Source organism: Aedes aegypti, chromosome 2 (genome assembly GCF_002204515.2).
Source record: "Aedes aegypti strain LVP_AGWG chromosome 2, AaegL5.0 Primary Assembly, whole genome shotgun sequence".
In the NCBI taxonomy this organism is placed as follows: domain Eukaryota; kingdom Metazoa; phylum Arthropoda; class Insecta; order Diptera; family Culicidae; genus Aedes; species Aedes aegypti.
The window spans coordinates 31,586,089-31,609,877 of NC_035108.1; the positions used below are offsets into that span (position 1 = coordinate 31,586,089).

The following is a 23,789-nucleotide window of genomic DNA, read 5'->3' on the forward strand; positions in this document are numbered from 1 at the left end:
GGTCACCCTAAATGATAATATTAGAAAACTAATAAGAAGAGTATAGTTACGAGAACGACAATTCAATTAGAAATTGAAAGACTGTTTTTATACATCTAGAAGAATTAATGAAACGTAGTAAGAGGAAAGAAGCACTGTAAATTGTGAGAAATAATGATAAATTTAATGTGGAAAGGTTTTTAATAAACAAAACTTTAGTTTAAAAATACTGCGTTTTGGTCTCCTTTATCAGTTATGCATCGATTGAATCGTCACCACAACAAAGAATTCCAATGAATGGTACGTTTTTATCCGGGCAGTAGGCTGCACTAAGGCGACATGTGATTCTTTTTTCGGATTGAATAAAACGAAGTTCACTCCAGATGTTGATCTTACTCATTTATTTACAAAAAAAAAACTTTCTTATTGTTACAATTAGCGCTTCCGCCATTAACACTAAAGAGCATTCTTTTTCATCTCAATTTTGTGGATTATACTCCGTTTAATTCTTGAAATGCTAAATCCAAATTTTATCTAAATCGCTTTTCCAAAATGAACTGGCTTGGTATTCTTTTTTCAATTTTGTAGTTAAATAAAACAGCGATACAAATCATGACAAGTGATAAAAGTTTGATTCGTAAAGATTCATTTTCCAATACAACTAACCATTCGTACTTATCAAATTTGTTATCTTTTTGCAACATTTTTGATCATATAATGCAAACGAATTAGATTAGCTAAAGTGTTTTCTCTTTGTTTGATTTCTTTCTCTTCTTCACACCAAAGTAGTTTTGTTCTCCGTTGTTCTAGATACTAACGAAAAATAAATTGACATCAAATTGTGGAAAACTTTGCTGATTTGTGTTTCTAAAGCGAAGTATCTCGATTCTCAAATGGAAATGACTAAAATGGTTCACTGTACGGATGTTTTGTATTCCGTCTCACAACGCTTGTTTTATTTATGTTTTGCTCAAAACGTTCAACAAAATCTTTCATTCTCTACATACAATGTTCGGCTTAAATCTAGAGACTTTTTCATTGTTTACACACGTGTAGATTTTCACTTGTTTAGTTTCGTTCATGGAAGAGACGGAAGAATAAATAAAGTTTTCTCATTTCTTTTGGTTGTAAAATTCTCGATTATATCGTTCAAACATTCACGCATTTCGCATTCATATGGTAGCACGGGAAAATAAACAAGTTTTACTATATTAAATGCAGCAGAAGAATTCATTTTTACAATCAATGACTGTTGGGAAGTTCAAAAGTACCAAACACTCTGTTTCATGGGTTTTGTGGAATACTTTTGGGCGAAACGCGCTATGGCACTTTTGAACTTTCCGTTTGGAAAACTTCCTATTTTTCTGGCTTACAAGCGAGGAGCGAAACATTAATAATAACCATAATTTGACTACATTTCTTATCATCATTATTGTGTACAATTTTATCGTCCATTTTTGCTTTAATTATTTTATATTCAATATTGTTGGCATTGTTTGCTCGGCCTTTATTTCCGCGGTTCATGAAAAATACCTGTAGAAAAAAACCTCTCCCCTACTGAACACTTCCAATCCACTCTTCGCGCGTACAATGACATTCGCCTGACTCATGGAACTGCAGTAGGCCATGATCGATCTGTTTAATATTGTTTTCATTTTTAATTCTCATCTTTCGATGCGGGTTCGTCGATTGTGGCGGAGGGTCCACCACCAGTAGTATCACTCGTTCACTTTACTTTGGCAGCCTTGGGTTGCATTTTGTCTTAACGTCTTCTTTATCGTCCTTGTGATGAATCTCTAGTGGGGGGCTCTATACACTATTGTTTTTTTTTTTGTTTTATTGTTCGTGTGATATTGTTGTGTGACTCGAATGTTTGTGGCTCTGTAGGATGGGTAACTCTCGGTTTGACTTATGGTTGCCGATATCGCGTCGTGTCTGCTTACGCTTGCTTCATTACTTCGGCAAGATGGCGGCTGTAATCGTGCTCATTGGTAAACTCGTACGTGTGACTAAAATGAAAGAAAAAAACTAGTTAATATCTTATATTCGAAGCAAGATTTGAATTCAGTGAACCAGTTTAGATTTGGTTTATCCTTGTTTGGAAGGGAAATAGCTAGCATTCCAACAAATTAGAACCTGTTTATGTTGCTCAAAATCATTGTCATTGTTCATTATAGCTCATATTGAAATAAACCATTTGTTGTACGATAAAACATTTCAATCACCGAAGAATACATCAATTTCGATAGAATGTATCGTATGTGAAAATTTATACGCGTCATTTCTTCTCAACATGGAACAATACATTGTATACTTCCTGTTACGTTCAATCCACATTCTGCCTCGATTGTTGTTATCAAGCGTTTATGAAATAGACATTGAGCTGTCAATGAGCAAAACGTGGGAAAAAACTAACAAAATCGATATAGTGAACGAAAGAAAAAGAACGGTTATGAATAGACGAAAAAACAGTTTAGCAATAGTTTTCTCGTAATTTGTTGAGTTTTGAAAAATACTCGATTTTTACTTGGTGGTTCGTATATATTGTAGAATCTCTAGTACACCTATCTGAATCTTGGTAACAGTATTAATAAACAGAATTCAATTTACATTAGAATGTATTCGTTTTGTATTGTACTTATTAAAAACATGCAAATTAAGTTTAAAATAATACGTCAACGTTGCACAAAATGGTTGTAATACCATTCATATACTGTAGACTGTACAGTGTAGAGTAGATTGATGCAAATTTTGAAATGTTGGCTCCCCTATGCTTAAACGATTTGTATTAAGGTAAATAGCATCCTCCCAAAGTTTGAAATGATTCGGAATAAATTTGACTGTGCACAAGCCATTTGAAGTTTATATGGAGATTACTATGGAGAACGCCAATCTTTTGTGTTCAGCTCTCTATCTCTTCGTCATAATATTTTATGGAAAAGTGAACAAATTCTTCTAATGTGAAATTCTCCCAGCTACAACTTTGCCGAAGACCACTTTTTGATTGGACGTCAGGATAAATTGTTATTCATCATCATAAAGTTGGTTTGCATGTAGCATGCTCCACCAACTATTCGGCAGGCAACAGTGGTGCTCCTGGCGGGAAGAATAGATCAAAGTAATCCAGGCTACTATGTTCTACAGCAAAAAAGCAGTGTTGCTCTGAATGTAATTGAATGATCATCTCAGCATGATTTAGACTTTGTTATCAATAATAACAAATTATCCTTACGTCCTATCAAAATGTGATCTTCGGCAAAGTTGTAGCTGGGAAGTTTTCACATGAGATGAGTGTGTTCACTTTTCCATAGATTATTATGACGAGCAGTTAGAGGACTGAATACAAAAGGTTTGCCTTTCCCATAGTAATTTCCATATAAACTTTAAATAGCGTGTGCACAACCAAATTTCTTCCGAATCGCTTTAAATTTTGGGAGGATCATTTTCATCATAATTGACATCGTTTAAGCATAGGGGAGCAAAAACTTCAAAATTTGCATCAGTCTAGTGTAGAGCCTATGATATGTCTGAATTTAGATATCAGTATTTAAGAAAATATTTAACTTACGTTACGTTTTGTAAAAAAGTTTTACGAAAAAACAGTTTTTGAATATTTACGATACTTGGAAACCTGTACACGGCAAAAACTTCACATTTTTCGTTATATGCTCCAAAACATTCCGTTTTATGAGTAACCATATGGTATAGATATGGTTACAAATGATGCTGTTACAGTTATCCTCACAAACGACAAAAACATGATAGATCTTAAAACGTCTGCCAGCTATAGGTTATTCTGCAAACGTGTTTAATATGAAATGACGTGACTAATTTTCTTCTTCTGCTCAGTAATCCAGTCTGTTTTGATAGAACTAAGCATAAGTAGCATCGCTGCATTTTCCGAAATACCTCACACATCACTGTTTTTGACAACATGCTCACTAAATACATAAATTTCCAATCCTCAATTCGTTCTTATAGGATACATACCTATAAGTGTCCCGTTTCCGTCGCTGGTCATGGGGTAACGCCTCAACGCAGAGCACGATGAACCGATTATCGCAGGAGTACCGGTCCTGATCGAGTAATTTATTGCCGAGCAAGCTGCTGGCCATGCCGACCTTGTCCGGCGAGGCCGTATGCCACGCGTCGCAATACGTGTCCATCGCACGTTCACCGAGGGCACTGGCACCGTGCCACACCAGCTTCTGGGGCCTGCGGGGGAAAAACGGGTAACGGTCATTCACAGATTTGAAAATATAGAAATAGAAATGGTCATTCAAGATGAAATTATTTTAGCTTTGGTTAACATTTTACAAACTTCTTAAACATTTTTTAAAAACTGTTTACATTTTTGATCACATTTACGAGAACTAGGTATATACTTAATATATGTGCAAATTGGGATAAAAAGTTCATAGGTCATTATATCTTCGTGTTCATTCTCGCACCAAGGACAGACACAGAATCACTAAATTTTAGTGATTTATGAATATTCTCTATCTACCTCTCTTTCACTCTGCTGTGAGTTTTTATGCTATTTCTCAAATGCCTTGGTTGAATCCACGGTAGACATAACAAGGTAGGTTATTCCCACCTATAAACAATGGCTTTTCATCAAAACATGTGCCGTCATTCCTATCGTCAAGCATGAGGCCTTGATGATAGTAAAGGAGAGTAGGCCTTGCTTTCTTTTGCACTCGTTCTTGTTTGCCTTAGGAATGACGTCACTACCAAATGTCATTTGTCGGAGTATAATACCTTGCTTCTTTTTACCGTGGGTTGAAGCATCGCTAAGCATAAACCCAGTCGAAATAACAGTTAGGTTTAAAAAAAAGCAGAATAAAAGAGAAACAGATAGAAAATAGTAAAAAATTTGATAATTCCTAAAAAAAAAACAAATGAAAAGATTGAGGCATTTATCTTATTCTTTAATTTTTGTGGGCCTCTACCCAAAATAATAACAACAATCGATTGTCTTGCAACAGGGCGTACATTATCGTCGCACGTCTGCGTTTGGTAATAAATTTCACTCATTTTCCGATGATTAATTGGATAAGATGCGAAAAATATATATCAACTTATCGTTCAAAGATCTGGCAGTCAAACGAAACAAGAAAAAAAACGTACTATGGTGAAAAACGGAACAACGAGCAGAACTCCTCATCCACGAAAGATGGGGCCGCAACACGCATCACATAATGATTAAGAAGCTTCTTTAGCCGTTACTGCCAGACCGATACAGAAGGTACATGCGTTTCTGTAAAGATTTTTCTTATAGTTGGTATTGTTGGTGGACATTAGGACCTCTATTTGTCTCTATGTTTCTTCAACAAATATTTATTAATTGAAATGTTTTTATTTTTAACTTATTCACTGTTTCTAGATTGACACAAAAAAAACCTGAACATCCCTAGTTTGACTAAAAACTCATTTCTAAGAATATTTTTAGAGCCATCTTAAGATTATTTTTTCCTTAATACGACTATGTAAAATATTTCTATATCTTAGTTAAAGAGTCGAGCTTTACGAAATTTTATTTTCGAATTTTCAATTAGTTTTTGGAGTTCAGATCATGATCTGGACGAACTGTTAAACTGAAAAAAAGTTCGTTCAGACAAGTTAGAATCCAACGATCGGTCGGTATCCGAACTGTACCGCAAATGTTACCCACAATTATTTTTTTGAAAGTGGCAATTTTTGTTCGTAATAGTCTTTATTTTTCGAAAGGAAACATGTTTTCTTCTTTCTACTGAAAAATAAAGAAACTTGATTTTGTTTTCCATCTCGGGAACAAACATTGTTAAAATTCACATATCTAGAAATGAACAACCTCAAGGGGAAAACAGGACGATCGATAAGGATTGAACGCTTGACACAATTCAATAAAAAAAATCCCCGTGATTTTAATCATTTTTACTTTGGATAAGCACTACTGTCTTTAGCACTAGAGTTTGAAGTGTGAAAAGTTGTAAATTTTGAACATTACTTCTCTTGTGTGAAAGTAATCATTGACAGCTCATTGTAGACGTATTTTGAGTTCAATCAGCTTGTATAGGGGTATCTAGATTTTTACATTTTATGATTCTACATTAAAAATTCAGCCAGAATCTGAAGTTTCCAATTTTTTTCGTGCCCTGGAACTATTTTTGAAACTCCTTTTTATTTTAAATAACCCCCCAACGCCCACTGTCACCTGTTTTGTTTTGCTTGTCAAATCCGGAGTGGCCACCGGGAATCGCTTCTAATCTAATCTAATCTAATCTAAGCGCTTGCACAGCCAATATTGAAAAGCATCCTGGAAATACCTAAATTTATTCAGGTATTTTCTTGTCAGCATTAATATTTGCAGAATATCAGCGATATGATACAAATATTAAAATGGCCAGGTCCACTGTGCAGACTTTGGGGTTGAAGATAATTGATAAAAATCATGACGATCAGGTTATTCACGCATGAAAAAATTGATAGCCAAAACATTTTCAATTCAGAAAGGAAGAAACGGGGACAATCGTACCAAACGTTTCTATTCAGGGTTGTAGGTAAAATTGTTGGGAGTGGCGTTGCTAAGAAAGTTAATGCACACTCCATTATTGTTCTCCTGGGCTGGGACATAGGCATTTCTTCCTCATGTCCTGGCCCTACAGCCTTGGTTTAAGCGCCTTTGCTCGCTCTCTGAAATGAGATGAAAATTTATTTTGCCCCTTTCCCGTTATACAGAAATTGTAACTACAAATTAAAATAAATGTGCAAATGTGCAAAAACAATTATTAATATAACAAATAAAGTTTTCATTAGAAATCTCTCACCAAGTTCCTTAAGTAGATTCCACAATCTGAAGGCATTGATGCAGCTACAGAAGCCTTCTGATGAAGTTCAAACTGCAGCACCAGCAGCAGATCCTTTCTTGATTATTCCGGTCACTTCTGTCGTTAGCTTCAATACTAAATTCAAACTCTCCAAGGAACTGCAAACGCGAGCCTTCGTAATCTTCAGGGAAGTCAGCACCAAACTTCTGCCCATCCGCTCATCCGCGATAAACACTTTCAAACAAAGAAAATTTTTCGTCCACCATTTACTTCTATAAACAAATTTAGGAATAGTTTCTTAATTCACCATTTCCACTACACCTACAACTTCATGCGTGTACGCAACCCGATTTTTCTTACGTTGATCAGCCGATTTAAAATTAACAGAGAACCGTGGTCACCGGGAATCGCTTCCAAGCAGAAAAAGTCAATTTTCTGTTTTCTATTATAAAAGGAAATCAAAACGACATTTTATTTCAAACCAAACGTGGTTTGATTTGTTTTCAGATGTGCTTCAAATATATTTGAGGTATTAAATTTTTGGACACAGTATGTCTTTTTAGTCCGATTTTTTCATCTCTGACAAATTTTCGTCTATGCATTTAACATGGCAATGGATATTCAGAAAGTAACTGTGAGAAACGATGAATAATAGTCGTAAGATGTCGAGAAAAATCAGAAATGGCCACCGCAGTCTTTATTATGGTACCCAGAACCTGTTTTGGGAAGCACCTCAGAGTCCCGAAAGACGACTTCCATCCAGAAGTGTCGAAAAATAAATAAAGATCGTAATCGATAGACTTCGATTTGGATTAGATTTTGCACATGTTTTTGCTATGGTAGAATAAGTGTTTTCCATAGAAATTGATCATTTTGACTAAAGAATAACTTTTGAAAATAACCTATAATTTTTTGCAAGCAAATCATTTAAAAAAATCTAACTCCAAAACTGTTGATTTAAGAGAAAAATGTTCTACGAAGAAGTTGTAGTGAACCGTTAGGACTATAAGAAAAAAATACACAATGAAAAAATAATTTATTTATTTCCATAAAAAAAAAACAAAAAAAAAACTTAAATTTTAAATTACACAAAACCCCACTTTTAAAATTTTTCAAATTTTCACCATTGAATCTTGATAGTAAACAGATATTTGAGACAAAGTTTCATGATGGAGAAATTGTTAATAAAAATGTTTTTGAAGTGAACTGTTTAAATATTAAAATAGGCCATTTTCACTAGTTATTCGCGATTCTCCATCAAGGAAAATAAGTAAGTGCAAAGAAGTATGGTCTTAACTCTTGAAAACGTATTATTAATGATATTCAAATGGCTTTTTTGTGTAATTTAAATTTAAGTTTTATTTTTGATTTCTTCTTGAAAAAACATCAAATATTTTTTCAGTGTGTATTTTTTTTCTTGTAGGCCAAACAGTTCACTACAACTTCTTTTTAGAACAATGTACGTTATTGAATTCTTATTATTATCAAAATACAAAAAACAGAAAGTTAATAATACAATCTTCTTTTATTACATGACGTATATGCCATTTATAGGGACATTTATTTCATATATAACGCTTTTGGGAGCGATGAAATGGACCGTTTCAAGAATAAATCTGTAACGCATTTCAGTACGCATTCCAGTCGTACAATCAAATTGATATTAGCAAAGAGAAAAAAACACCAATTCAAGAGTAAATCGGCATGACTAATAGACCAGTTCATCAAATAACAAGATGTTATTACACTACACTACATGTTTACTATTATGAAAATACGTACAACCAAAATAGAATCACTAACTGTACAACTTCCCTTAAATGCCGATATTGTTATTTTACTGGTTCAAAAGTGAATTAGTAAAATGAACCGGTTCAAAAAGTTACACATTACAGTTGTACGACTAAACTGCTTTCAAATTATAACAGCAAACTTTAACTGTCGTCTTCTGAAATAAAAATGATTTTACTGGATCTAAAGGGAATCGGCAAAATGAACCGATCAAATACATAGCACGTTTCAGTTGTACGACTAAATATCCATCAAATAATGCCAGTAAACTTTACCGCTTATATTCTGAAAGAAATCGTTTTAAATAAGAAATGAAAGGTTTCATCGGTTCAAAAACAAAACGGTAATATGAACCAGTTCAAAAAGTTACATATAAGTTACAAACTTCCATCACAATAAAACAGCAAACTTTACTGACTATCTTAAAAACTAAAAATGAAAAATATACAGGATCAGAAGTGATGAAGTACAAAGAGTACAACATTACAGTTGTATTATTAATTTGCTATCCAATGATAACAGTAAATTTGACGGGCTATCTTATAGAAAAAAAACCTGTTCAAAAAGTTACACATTTCAGTTTTACGATAAAACGTATACTAAATTATAGCAACAAACTACAGCGATTATCGTCTAAGCAGCGTTGCAAAAATCTCAAATGCTCATACCTCTTACTTGAGATTTTTCACGAATGGATTGTAGCTCACGCAACTCAATAGCCAAAACGTAAAACATCATGGATGAGTTGGCTAATCCGCTTAACCTAGTTGGTTAAGCTTTAAATGTAAACCGATTTAGAACGAAAGATTTTCCTCAACATTTCATTTCCTGAAACGGTTCATCTAATAACAAGATTTATCATTATACTTTGATATTCATCTTTATAAACATATTTCATCATTATCGTCTAACTGAAGAATTACTAATTGCACAAGTTTTCTTATATGCCAGCTTAAAAGTGAATCGATACAATGAACCGGTCTGAAAACAACACATTTCAGTAGTACGATGCTATCAATTGATAACAGTACATGTCACGGGTTATTTTCTGAAATAAAAATAAATTATTTTATCGGTTCACAAGTGCATCTGTTAAATGAATCGGTTCAAAAAGTTACAAATGATAGCAGCAAACTTTGGCGGTTATCTTTTGAATTAAAAATTATTGATTTTACCGGTTCGAAAGTGAACCGGTAAACCGAAGCGGTTGATCAAAAAACAAGATTTATTATTTCATAAAACTTAGAAATTAAACTTTGATTAAAACAATATGTGTAATGAACCGGCCCATCAAATAACAAGATATAGCATTACACGTTAATTCTCATTATTTTAAAAATATCGGTTCAAAATATTACACATTTCAGTCGAACGACTTTTCTTCCATCAAAATAAAACAGCATTTTTTCTAATTATCTTGTGTAAATTATTTTACCGGATCAAAAATAAATCGGTAAAATGAACCGGTGCAACAAGTTAGAGATTACATTTGTAGGATTAATCTTCTATCAAATTTTAACATTCAACTTCACGGAATATTTTCTGAAATAAAATTGAATGTTTCAACCGATTCAAAATTGGATCGGTAGAATGAAATGGTTCAAAAAGTTACACGTTTGAATTTACGATTAAACTGCTACCAAATTATAGCAGCAAACTTCAGCGGTTATCTCCTGATTTCCGGTTCGAAAGTGAATCGGTAAATTGAACCGATTCATCAAAAATCGAGATCAAGCATAACGTTTTACCTCCCGTTGGAATTAAATTTTTATTTATAACAGTTCACTTTTGGGCGCTGGAAGGTTAATACTAGTGGTCCCGGCAAACTTCGTCTTGTCACCAAGTAGGCTGTTGCAAACCGCTACAAATCGTCCCATACAAAATGACAGTTCCGTTCACTCTCGTTTTTCGACTTCCTCGGTGAATATCCTGGAGCTTTTATACACACAAACACGTCGGAACCCTTGAAGAACAAAATGGAGAAAGAATCATCCAAATCCACTGACCCGTTCGTAAGCCATTTCGTGACATACAAACACCGTTCCATTTTTATTTATATATATGGTCGGCGTTTAGTCAGAGGGGACCAAGTACAAAACTTGGAAAAATTGGATTATTCTCTCATTAGATGCGAAATTAACTTACCTCCGTTACACTTTGATCAGATTTGAAGAATGCTGTAAACTGCGAGAGATGTGTAATAAATTTACTTTGGATGATCAACAAAAATCGATAATGTGTGCAGTCAGAATGGACCAAGTGCTTATTACCATAACAGCGAAAATGATCAGCGCGCTGAGGAATGTGAGGAAATGAAAAATATTTCAGGAGATTTGTCTGATTTTTCGACATCGAATCATTCTTCTACTTATCCATCAATAGAAATTTATAAATATTGCTTAATTCGATGCATTTGAATTTCATTTTTGACCATTTACCATATTCGGATGGGTGGTCAGAAATTGCAACAAATTCTATGCAGACAGAGCAGACCAAGTGTTGAAAAGCAATACAAAGATAGATTACTGCATTTTTTGAGTCAATTTCAAAGTCCGATAGAAGTTTACGGTAGTCCTATAGTGTATATAGGGCATGTCCTAGAACCCGCTTATTGGGCCAGCATATTTTGGTCGGTACTCAATATATTCACTTGGTCCACTCTGACTGAACGCATATTTGAATATTTCTGGTCTTCAATGCCCTGACCCTGGGAAACCTTCATTTTCAAGCTATCGTAATGTCACTGACGTTGGTATTTACTATATGCATTATTTAGGAATTCATCATACTCGTTTAAAAGGGTCTCGATAATCTGTTTATCTTAGAGATATGCACCCAATTTGACCATGCAAGCATGAAATGATTGTAATTTTCCTAGAAATTGTTCAGTCAGAGTGAACCAACTCACTGAATGGTGGTCTTTAGTTCAGTCAGAGTGGACCAAGTACACATAGTCCATCAAAAAATCGTTCTATTAGTGGTTTGGATTATGATTTTTCATGATTATCACTTCACATTATATTGTTTGGAAGTAACATAAAGGCGTGTAGAAATATTGAACCTAAATTTAAACAAGTTCAAAAATTACAGAGCTTTAGACTTTAAACCCATTTTTCTGAAAATATCAAAAATGTCACTTGGTCCACTCTGACTTAACGCCGACCATATATAGATGGGTATCACTTTTGAATTAACTTAGAAAAATGTGCTCTTTCGATAAAGCTACCAAAACCCATTTCAACCACTTCCAACAGATGTGATTTGGTGTCGAAGATTTGCATTCCGAGGATGAAGGTTCAAATCTGGGTTGGTTAATTTTCGATATTATCAACATGTTTCGAACCTCTTGTAATTCTAAATGTAAATAAAAAAAAAACATTTTATACAATTTAATACAAACGGACTTTTGACTTTTTTTTTATTTTCAAGCTATATAATGCAACGTTGAATTCAAGAACCGTTTCTTTGATATTGTCAAGATTGTACAGTAGTGCAAATCCAGGAGCAGAACTATTAACCCTCTAATACTCAACCCCGCCTTTAGACGGGGTACACTTTGGAATTTTGTATATTTTTTCGTAGCTCGGAAATCAAAATGTTTTTATTTTTGGCTTATACTTTGACTCAACAACAGGCATATTAGAAAAGTTTTTTATGACTTTTGAAACTTTTTTGTATTTTTAGAAATTGTTTGTAAAATTGCATTCTTATATAACCTACAAAAGAAGAGCCTGATGGTATTAATATAATTTCAAACCTGTTTTTCCGTTAGTTACACGAAAAATAAAATACGCTCCGAAAAAAAAATTAATGTTTTAAAAAGTGCCGTAAAAATTCAAATTTTTATTATTGCCAATAATAAACAACTTGAAAAGGCTTCAAGAAAAAATGAAAAAAGCTAGGGATGTTCAAATATAAAAATTATAAAAATCAAAAACCAAAATTTAAAAATTTGCGAATAAAAATAAATAATTGCCCAAAACGTGTTTAGAACGATTTTAGATAACGAAAAATAATACTTAAATCGAAAATAAAAATTTGGGTATTAGAGGGTTAATACTGACCAGTGACCATTTACCGTGACTGAAAAGTTCATTTGTAGAGATGCCCAAATCGTTTAGCTTTTGTATTAAATTGTATAAAATGTTTTTTTTTTATTTACATTTAGAATTACAAGAGGTTCGAAACATGTTGATAATATCGAAAATTAACAAATATTTCCTTGGAATCGATAAATCAAGAAATGACAACGGTAGTTTTCTGTAAGGGAAAGGGAAACCCATTCTGTTGCACATTTATCGTCTACCATTGTAAATGCCTTCATCTAGAAACGTATACATGTTGGGACTCGAGACTGAGAGGATGTCAATCTGATTGATTGTTGACCTTTCGGCTTTATGCTGTGCCCTTTTTTGACACCTCTCATCATCGCCTCAACATGATGAGCTTGTATTGTTTCCAAATTTATGACTGTCGTTTGACAGCTAATGCGACCCCATCATAGGAAGTTAATCAAGCTTGGGGCCACATGCGGATGTGGGAGGATCGGTCACGTAAGCCACCATTTGTAACATCCCCACGTGTACCTCCGAAGGCGACAGGGGCTGTAGGGCAGAGAAAACAGATTGACACACTTACCAGCTGATGTCGGTGAGGACATTCTTCCCGCTAAAGCTGTATATCCGCGGGGTCTGCGGGAAGTAGCCACCCTGGCCGTTGAAAATGCTATTCCACGAGTTGAATAGCACATCGCCTCGGGTGTTCACTACTGGAAGCTCTCGGTCCGCTATCCGCACGATGGTGTCCAGATTCGTTATTCTGTGGATGATAGTAGAGAAAGAAGCGAGTGGATCTTGTGAGTCACATGTGATGATGTTGATTTGATGTGAATTTAAAACAGAGCAGATGACTAGGAATCTTTGATGTTTTTGATCCGTTTTCAGTAGACTGAATTTGGTTTTATTAACCTTTCTACCGGCGGCATACATACAAATCAGTTGAGTTGTTTCCAAGAAATTTAGACGTATTTTAAAGTTTTTAAGATTTTTGTTCGAGCATAATGGCATCATGCTGCATAAATACATATATGCTGCTCATTCCTCAAAAACTTTTGTACCAATTTGTTTCTTTTTTTTACTACACACTCTTATCAAATTATTGTTTCGAAAAGTAGAACAAAAACAATGACGAAAAATTTGAAAAAAAAAATAGTGAGATATTGACGTGGGTTAAGTATCGTTCCCCCAAGGAAATTTAAAACATCTACCGACACAGTTTCGAAATAAAGAAGTATTTTTTCTGTGTACTTACGTGGTTCTAACAAACTTGTAAATTTATTATCAAATTCAATAGCTATTTATATTGTATGATATATGTACATTTGGTTGTCTTTATCAGCTACTTAAAGCGTCAACTCCCTTTGTGCGAAAATTATGCAAATAATTGAGCATATCTAGAAATAAACTTCATTCTAGTGATTCAATAGAGCTTAGTGACATTTGAACACACGTAGACTAGCATACGCTCGTCATACACAGTTTGTTTTTGTTTTCCTCAAAGAAACTTGCACACGCTTTCCAGACTCATCAAAATGCATTTGGAAATATTACCCAATTTGAAAGATTTACACCAGGATTCTAGGTGTTTTTCGAGACATATGCATATTGTTTTCCTCTAAGGTTCACAACTACTTCTACACTAGGGCACCCATACCATTGGGCGTGATAATTACTATTCGTCGCAAAGTACATTTCTAGTGATGTTCAATTCGCTTTATGTTTGCTCAAAACGAAACATTACGAATAAGTTCCAATTGATCACAATTTGCGTAGCTATTCTCTGCCGTGAATCGCAAGTCAGTCCCATAATTAAAAATAACCGCATATCAGTCCCACTACAAATTTTCGCACCGTGTAACACAAAAATGAACCGTGGTTCGATCATCTTTATATTTTTCTCAGAAAGATATCTTAGTCAAAAGCAAACTGTGGAAGTTTCATTAAGATTTGAACATGTTCCAATCTTCTGGAATTTTATGAATATTTGTATGGAAAACTAGTTTGGAAAATTCACAGCTCATTTTTTCAATGCCTACTTTTTACAGATGGAACTGACTTGCGATTCATGGCAGTTCTGTGATTCCGAAATAATCATCTTTCAAAGTTCCAAAGAAAGCCTTTGCATTTAGAACTAAGATGCTGTACCACATCCAAGAAAACAGAACAGAAGTTCTTCAATGCTTCACTACTCTAAGTAGAATTCACATGAAAAATTAAGATTCCTAATGGTGCAAATCGAGTTCTACAGTTTCATATCTGTTACACATGCAACGGAGATTTCTGCTTCGGAAGCAGTTCTCTCAGTCTCGTCGTACCTGTATCTATATCAATTGATTTAAATATTTTAGCGATGCATTTGTGCAGTTTTATTATTCATTGAAATTTCAGTATCATTGCTTCTAGTGAGTATCATCATCAGTATCATCACCTGCACCAAGGCTAGACTTTCATTCGGTCGGCGCAGGCAAGGACTGAGACACACAATTCAGCATGCTTCCTCTGAATGACTTCAATTTTCGCTTTTGCTACTTTTCCATTTCACTGTTCGAGTTCTTCCCATATTTTTTTTTTCTGTAAAAGAGAACTAGGCCATATCAACAAACAAGAGATGTTTCGTTGCCTGACTGGCTTCGTTCTTGGTTCTATCTATTATGCAATTCAAACGAGAGTCTGGATCGAGATTCGTACCTATCAAGCAGAACATGCGAACATTTGACGGTTATTAAAATTTCATCATTGTAGACGATTGCACATGTGGATGGAAATTTGCTAAGACTGGCTTGTTTTTGGGAAATCTCCAAGCAGTTCTGAATTTTAAGGTTTCACGAACTTAGTTCTTTCGAATTTTCTGTTCACAAAAGAAAATGTGAAAAAATTTCATACACTCAAATAGATAGCACGCTGTACTTTAATATAAAATATTGTGTACTGAAGACTAAAAATATGTCCGTTAGCCTTCCATTTAACTGAAAATTAAATTAAACACCTTCACACAAAATTTACAATATTCACAAAATTCAACATTCGTCCCTTTCCACATACACCTGTAATGAAAAGATGTCGAGTCTTGTGTTACTCATTGCATTGGTCGTGACACGTCTCCGTCGTTTCCAGACTCAAGTGCTCCGTGGAAACTTTTCCACGCATCATCAGAGTACGAACTCTTGGAAACCGAGATCCTTTCACCAGTTGCAGCGACTGTGAAAGAACGCTCCAGTTTTGAGAAAACCCGAAACTGTTTTAAATTTAATTAAGAAGTGTTTTTTGCATAATGTCGTGGCTTCTGTGAGGCAGATGTCGGCAACGGAACTGTGGAAGAGAATTTCTTTACGACCCATTCAACTGTCGCTGTTGGGAGAATTTACATGTAATACAACTTTAAATACAATAATCATTATTCGGATTTGTAGATTCTCAAGATAGTAGGTTGAAGTCAAACCGTTTCACTCAATAGATATCATGTCTGATTATATTTTTTGGCTAAGGCAAAAAGATGAATGGGGATGAGAATTTACAAGACAAATCTTTTTAATACTGAATGAAAAATCATTCTTATTTATGACAAAAATATATTTTCAAGAATATCTTGAAAGAAAATTATATTCAAAAGAGGTGCCTGTTGACTAAATTGGATGTAGTTGCACTAAACAGCGCACTATCTCCGACATCAGGATTAACGTACAAGAATGGTAGAGCTAGTAAAAAATGGAAGGCGTCATTCGGTTTAGTGCTTGAACGAGTTTATCAAAAATAAATTCATCCGCGATCATTTGAAATTACTTTTTTTCTGTAGTCTGAAAACGTATGGATTGAAGAGTTTATTTTTTAAGATGTACAAAAAGACTGAGAAAACTAATAAGACATATATGTTTTTCAATTTAAAACTGTTTAATAAGTTTAAAATTTTACAAAAAATTGAAAATTTAAAAAAAATATTATTTTCATATTAAAAAATGCGGAAATTTGAAAATTAAAAATACATTTCAAGAGTATACTTAAAATACAACTGTGATAGGTTTGGATTTTTTTTAATAATATATTTGAAATTTGAGGTCATTTATCTATTGCCATAAAACTACAAATGCAGTACAAAACAAATACATCGTAAAATTTATTTCTTGTCAAAAATATTTCCTTTAACCAACTTTACTGTCATTTTAAAACATAAATTATATACCATCTAGTCCTAATGTGAATTCTAACTTCAAGAAATTTTCGTAAATTTTTAAAGTGTGATAGATTTTTCCTGCAATGAGCATTCATTCAGTCATTCAATCTCTTTGTTAATTCCAACCCCTCCCAATGCCGCAGCTTTCCCTGTACTTACGTCATGGTTCATAAAAACAAAGATTGAAACTTTTTCGATCAACTTACCTCGACGACAGGAACGCCCGGAACGTTCCCAGGAGCCCGGCCCGTCGCGCCTGCCGGTAACAGGCATAATCTGCTCCACGGATGCCCTGGATGTCGCCCGAGTACGGTTCGTTAAGTGCTCCCATCCGCAGCTGTGGGTGATGGTGGAATACAAAATGAGATTGCGATCAGATTTGTTTCGGCGTTTTTTGTCTCTCTTTTCGATTGTTTTTTTTGGCTGTCTCTTAAAAACAAGCGGGCAAGACAACAATCATGGGGGACATGGGGAGCATAATCAAATTATCGTAAAGTAGAATGCTTTATAAATGCGCACTCACGGGATCAACAAACAAAACTAACTGATGGGAAAACTGAGTTCGGAAACACTGCCAAACTTAAATGAGTGAACAGAATCGAAAGAAACAAACATTGAAAGTGAAAAAAGTGAAATTGTTCCTCATTTGTCAAGAAGTCATCTTATGAGGCTACAGTATTTTTTGAAGATGTTGGTCATTTGTCATAAACGATGTGAACATTCGTTTTTTTTTTATTTTCAGCGCCCATTTGAAAACTTAATGAACATCCCTGAATGATGAGAGATCGTGCCACCAGTATGCGAAGCCGCCATCTTTTGAATCCAACATGTTCTAAGCAACCATTGGATACTACAATGCATTGTGCTGCGGATACGCAATGGACCAGTGCATGAGTTCATTATTTGATGTTTGAGCGGTGCCGTGTTATTTACGTGACCATGGCAACGAATGAATTTGGCACTGCTCAAACGTCAAATTAGTGAACCCTGGTGAACTGGTTTCCATGGTCACATAAATAACACGGCACCGCTAAAACGTCATCTTTTGAATCCAACATGTTCTAAGCAACCATTGGATACTACAATGCATTGTGCTGCGGATACGCAATGGACCAGTGCATGAGTTCATTATTTGACGTTTGAGCGGTCCATGTTATTTATGTGCCCATGGCAACGCGTGAATTTGGCACCGCTCAAACGTCAGATTGGTGAACCCGTGCATAGGTCCATTGATCTTGGCTACTGTCAAATCCAATAGGTGGGATTGGGGTTGCCATATACGTGGATCGCGCTCACATTTCAAACGTGTGCTACAATAAAGGCGTATGTAACATGATCGAGTGACAAGACGCAAGTTTGATAGCAATTTTTCACTTAAGGACGCTTGGTAGTGATGCAATCTTGCGTCCTTAGGTGAAAAGGTTCCAACAAACTTGCATATGATCACCTTTATTCAATGAAGAGAGGATTGATGAAGAGGAATCGATCATGTATCATACGCCCTTTTTCTAGCACACACTTGATTTTTGTAATGTTTACATTGAAAGGTAATCTTTTCACGTTTGTGGTCTTTCCCTTTTATAACACTTTTATGAAAAAAAAAATCGTAATAGACATCCCTATGAATGACTTTTTGACTGCGCAGTTCATTCATGAAGAGTTCATTTTTAGGGATGCCCATATTTATTATTCTCGTACTGAAGTAGAAAAACGAGAACAATGCATGTGTAAAACAAAAGTTTCCATTTTTTTTCGAAAGATCTTTAATGCATATACAAACTACAGCAACATTAAAAAGGATTGCCAGAAAAAAAAATAAAGATTGTGTGTTGGATTGATGAAAAAAAAAAAAGATGAATTTGAATTAAGAAAATTATATCCATTATTTTCGATGAATATTATAGTAGTAACTACCTATAGAAAAAGATCAAAAAACTAATCGTCATTCAAAGGAAAATGTAAAAATGAAATGGATCTCTCGGAAATACTCAATTAGGGCTAAAAAATGGGCACCATTACACATTTTTCAATAAGTTTTTCCATCATATTTCCTCATGACAAATGACCAAACCTCGTGTGCTTTGTGTCTCTACTGTGTACTATGTATGCGATGAGGGTGCGTGTGCTATATTTGTTTGGAGGGTCTTTTTTCGTATAACAAGGGCCACACCAACCAACACAGAGAATGTGTAATAAATTTGAATTTTTGCCATTTCCTTTACCATTCGGGGATACCACTGCTTAGGTTTTTGTTCCAACCGGATCCGCACCCACATTCCAACCCAGGTGAAGGGAGTTGGAGTGTCGGTTCAACAAACAGGGACAAGTCGCGAGAGGCAGGACGGAGGTGAAAACAGGAGAAAAAGAGAAAAGACAAGAATGCCAGAGATAAGAACAGAAAGGTTAAGCCTTCCCCAAGAAGATGCTTTTAAGATTTTTCCTACAAAAGTCGATAGGAATCAGTGTCATAAAAATGAAGGACGAAAAAAAAAACTGAAAACGACGGTGCAGCAAGCGCGCGATCTGTGAGTGGGAAGCAAAAGGTGAAAGCTCTGTGAGGGTAGGCGGTGGTGGGTCGTTATCTGGAATTGTAATTGCTGAAATTCAATTATTTTAATCGTGATTCTAATGATGGTGGCAGGATTTAAAAAGAGACATTTAGATGACGATGGGAAGGGCCAGCCAAGGCTGAAGAAATGATTTTTCTACTTCGGTGCTTCGATGTTGAGAGAGAGCTTTCTTTTGCTGATGATGGTGGGGAGATGATTATGGTACCCTTGGAATACTTAAGAAAATGGTCACACTGCAGTTGTGAGATCATAATCGTTATTGATCGTTTTTAATTTAGATGGGAAATGAGGTGGAAGTGAGTGCTTTTTGATATTGCAGTGCTATTAATGAATCGTGTAGATGGTAATTCGATTTGTTGGTATGGATTTCAATCAAGAAAAAGTTTGATGAGAATGCATTCATCCACATAGATGGTACATTTCCGTCGGATCTTATCTAAATTTTTGTTATTATGCGCTTCAAATGATTATTGATGCTATTACTTATTCTTTATTCGTGCTACTCATAAGTTACAATAGTTTTTGTTTGCAAATGGATCATTGAAGGCAGTTTTTGCCAGTGCTCACCGCATCAAAACAATGGCGCCACTGTATATGGGATTTAACATTGTGACAGCATTGCTGTTCTGTCAAACACACAAGGCTACGGTGGCGCTATCTATGCTTTCCATAGCGGCCGTTTTGGTTATTTTAATGACCCATTTGATTTTGTTATAAATTATACTTATTGTAAAGACATTTTTTGAACTGTACTGTGAAAGCTTCAACGGTTTGATCAATTTGTATGATCTTCGTACATAAGAATGATGATCGATAGTTTGCAATCTCTGACGAACAATCAGTATCACGTTAACATTGAGAACAATCAATCGTTAATCGTCGTTAATTCGTCAACCGTCAATAATCAACTGTCAATCTTCATTCGTCAAATGCCAATCGCCAATCGTGAGTCGTCAGTCGTTAATAATCTTTCGTCTGCTAAACGTCTATCTTGTGTCTTTTCTTGCTTTTAACCTTTAAAGTTTAACTAAAACTTCGAGCTTTCAGTAATCTACGCTCTAGCTTTTACATTCTACTTGTTCCTGTTTCTACTTTTTTTCTGGTACTAGATTCTTGTCTCTAGTTTCTATCGTCTATTCTAGTTTCTAGTTTTAATTCATCTGTTCTACTTCCTATCATTATCTAGCTACTAGTTTCTAGTTTATTAATTTGCTTCTAGTGTTTAGTAATATGGTTTTGTCTTCAACACACCAATTAGCAAAATTTTAATTGTACGACAAGGCATCTTATCTTTGTTTTCCTTTTTTCTATTTTATATTCTTCTAACCTACTTCAATCTTTCTTCATTATTAATTTACTCCTTGCCTGGTAATCTAGCTACCTTGTTTTCTATCTTCATATCTTCCCAACTTTAAATTTTTCTACCTTTATGACATGCTGTTTGCCTCTCCTTCTATTTCCCTTCTTACAATTAAGTCTTTAGTCTCTAGCACTCCACTATGAACATATCGTACCATTTCTATGAAACTGTTGTCAAAAACTTATCGAACTCTGAAAAAGAGAAATGAAAAAGCATGAAAACTGCCAAAAATGATTCAAAAAGCACTTTTTCGGTGTAGCAAACCGCCACTGTCTCTTCCATCGAAAAACCGTGAAAGCCGAAATCTCGATGACAGCTGCAGTCAGTTGGTCAGTCAGGATCCGCTTGGTCTGGTCAAACCTGGCTTTTAAACTTTTACCACCATCGTTCGTCGTTATTCTTTTTTTTGCTGCCAAAGTGGGGCCAAAGTTGAAGCTCAAAGTGCACACAAGCCACACGCCACGCGGCGAGCAGCGGAAAAACAAGTTTTGCTCATCTGGACCGACGAAAAAAGCCATTATTCGTACGCGCGAAAGCGATTTGTGGTTATTCTTCGGTTGTCGGTTTTTTTCCCTCTACTGCCGTTGTTCAAATGAACGAATAAAATAGGAAAAGTTGAAGCTCTTTTCCGGAGTTTGTCGTATAGTCGAGCGGCAGTCGTCACATTTCAACAGCGCAGTGAAAATTATGTCGGCTATAAAATTATCGTTTATTATCATAAATTAGGATACTTTTTGGCTGACGGAGACCATCAGCGGAGGTTTGTCTGGCAGTGGCCATGATTGAACAATGGGATCAGACGATTCTAAAACCTAGACTATTTATTGTCAGATATTCCTTTTTTTGTGCTCTGGTTGTACCGGGTATTCCTGTTAGTTCGAGCGCTTTTAATCTGAACGCTTTCCAATTTAACTCCTGCTAAATGAAACGTCGTGAAACGAAACGCAGAATCAAAACTTAGGACTAGAGGCTCAAATTAAAAATGAATTCCGATAGTTTGAGTCAAATGAGCGGGGATGCACGGTATTAGTAATTTTTGAAATCTTCATATAATTATTGTTTCGCATTTTGAACTAATATCATGTTTATTGAACATCCCTATAAACTAGCTTTGCTAAAAAGGACTTATCCACGGTCTTCTTTTATCCACGACTTTCTTTTTCTTTTCTGCTCTAAATGCGGGCAATGTTTACATTAAATGACATCCGGACCAACATCCGGACCACGAATGTTCACCGAATGAACACGAAGTGGATGAATGTACAACGAAATCGTTCATTTTTTGTAAACACGGCCCGCAGTAAAGGTTTTCTTCTCGTTGGAAGTTGCAGCGTGACGTCATCGTAGATTAGTTCATTAGAAGATTTATAAATAGAGATGCTCAATTTGCATATTCTTTGCAGAAATGCACTTTTTCGATGTAATTTATTTTAGGGATGCTCAAAATTTAAAACTTTTGCGAAATGTTGTTTTTCAACACAGAAAGACACTATAAGTTACAAATGCAAACATATAATTTCGAAAATCATTAAAATTTATTGTATTTTTTGAATACAATGTAAAGGTGATATTAAATCGAGAAAAACAGTATATTTAATAATTGGACTGTCTCGATAGTCTGCTCCACAAAAGCGCTCGGTACGAAGAAAAAGTTTTGACCAGTTGTCAGATTTTTCGGAGACAAGCAATTGTCCTTTCGAGACACGGGAGAAAGAGCGATTTTTTTCCTTCTAACCATTAACATTTGGTAAAAACCCGGTGGATGTTGGTTAGAAACGGTGGTGGCGACGACGACGACGGTGAAAAGTTTGAGGTCATAATTTTCACACGCCTTCGGCTGGAAATCTCGCAATCATCCACCACGCCGGGAATAACTTTTCGTTACTGTCGTTGTCGGCTCATCGGAATCGTTTCGCAGTGTCGACAGCAATTAAGGCTGGGCAAGTTTGATTGCCGCAGGGGGATATTATGTAAATTGTTGATCTGGACAAAAATTGAAATTTTATGCCTTTTGCGAAAGTGTGATTTGGCAGGGCAGTCTTGAATGTGTTTTTACTGTTTTCAATTAGTTTTCGATGTTTAAATTCATCATTGCGTTTATATGTTTCCAACAGGAGCCTATTTGTTATATTTGTTTTCAAACAATTCAGATTACTTTCGATGATTTAAGATATTTTTTTTCTGTGTATTACACAGTGATTGGTTTAGCATTTTATTATCAACTTTGAAACTTCTTCCATTATTCGATTTTTTACATTGACTCAGGATATGTTAAAAACAGGATACCATACTAGACAAACCTATTGAGTATCTCTACGAATGAACACTTTTAATCAACAAGATATGCTGATTTTACATAAATTTCGAACAAGGGTATTTGGTAGACAAATTTCAAAAATTGAAATCTGTGTTTTCTAAAAATTCTATGAAATCAAAACGGCATACGGTGGGGATTCACTCGTTGGGGCTCCGCTACATGGAATGACTCTATCGTTGGATGTTCGGTGGTTAGAAAAAAAAATCCAACTAAAAAGCACTCGAATGTCAAGAGTAGATGTCAAACTGACTCGCACAGTTAAGTAATGGTCAAGTTATAGGCGCCTAAGGAATCTTGCTGTTATAAGGTTTCGACGTTTTGAAGTTTACATGTACACGACGGCACGTGTCAATTGTACAAATTGAAATTGAATCTGCGAAAAGAAACTCAGACTTTGACGTCTGAGAACCGTTGCATTGAAGTCTCCTTATGTAGAACAAATGTGCATGTGTATTTGCGTTTCTTGACGATTTGCTCTCCAGATGCGTGAATATGGAGCATTTTCACCAGGTATCAGTAATTCCAACTAAAAGGTCGGATTCACTAGTCGGAAGGCAGTAGTGTCCCAACCAGCAAATACCCGCTGTATTACGAAAAACTTCATTCCGTCTATAATTAATAAAATTATTTATGTTTGTGGCCATCCATAAATGACGCAGCATTTTAGAGAGGAGGGGGAAGTCTACAAATTTGCTACGGACCATGCATTAGATATGGGAAAATAGGCTATGATGAGA

The 23,789-nt window shown here is 35.1% G+C and overlaps 1 protein-coding gene across 15 annotated transcripts in view; it reads right to left on the reverse strand.

Moving 5' to 3' along the window:
- Window positions 1-357: 357 nt before the first annotated feature.
- Window positions 358-23,789, reverse strand: part of LOC5574086 (collagen alpha-1(XVIII) chain) — a 980,207-nt gene continuing 956,775 nt past the window's right edge. For 10 of the 15 annotated variants that reach the window (XM_021840445.1, XM_021840446.1, XM_021840452.1 and 7 more), the window contains 5 exons: window positions 19,028-19,045; window positions 17,012-17,142; window positions 13,218-13,397; window positions 3,970-4,194; window positions 358-1,988 (listed from right to left, as the gene is read on the reverse strand). In XM_021840445.1, coding sequence (XP_021696137.1) covers window positions 1,919-1,988; window positions 3,970-4,194; window positions 13,218-13,397; window positions 17,012-17,142; window positions 19,028-19,045 — 624 coding nt within the window. In that variant the 3' untranslated portion in view covers window positions 358-1,918. The remainder of the gene's footprint in view (window positions 1,989-3,969; window positions 4,195-13,217; window positions 13,398-17,011; window positions 17,143-19,027; window positions 19,046-23,789) is intronic. The other 5 variants (XM_021840451.1, XM_021840447.1, XM_021840456.1 and 2 more) reach the window with 2 other exon arrangements.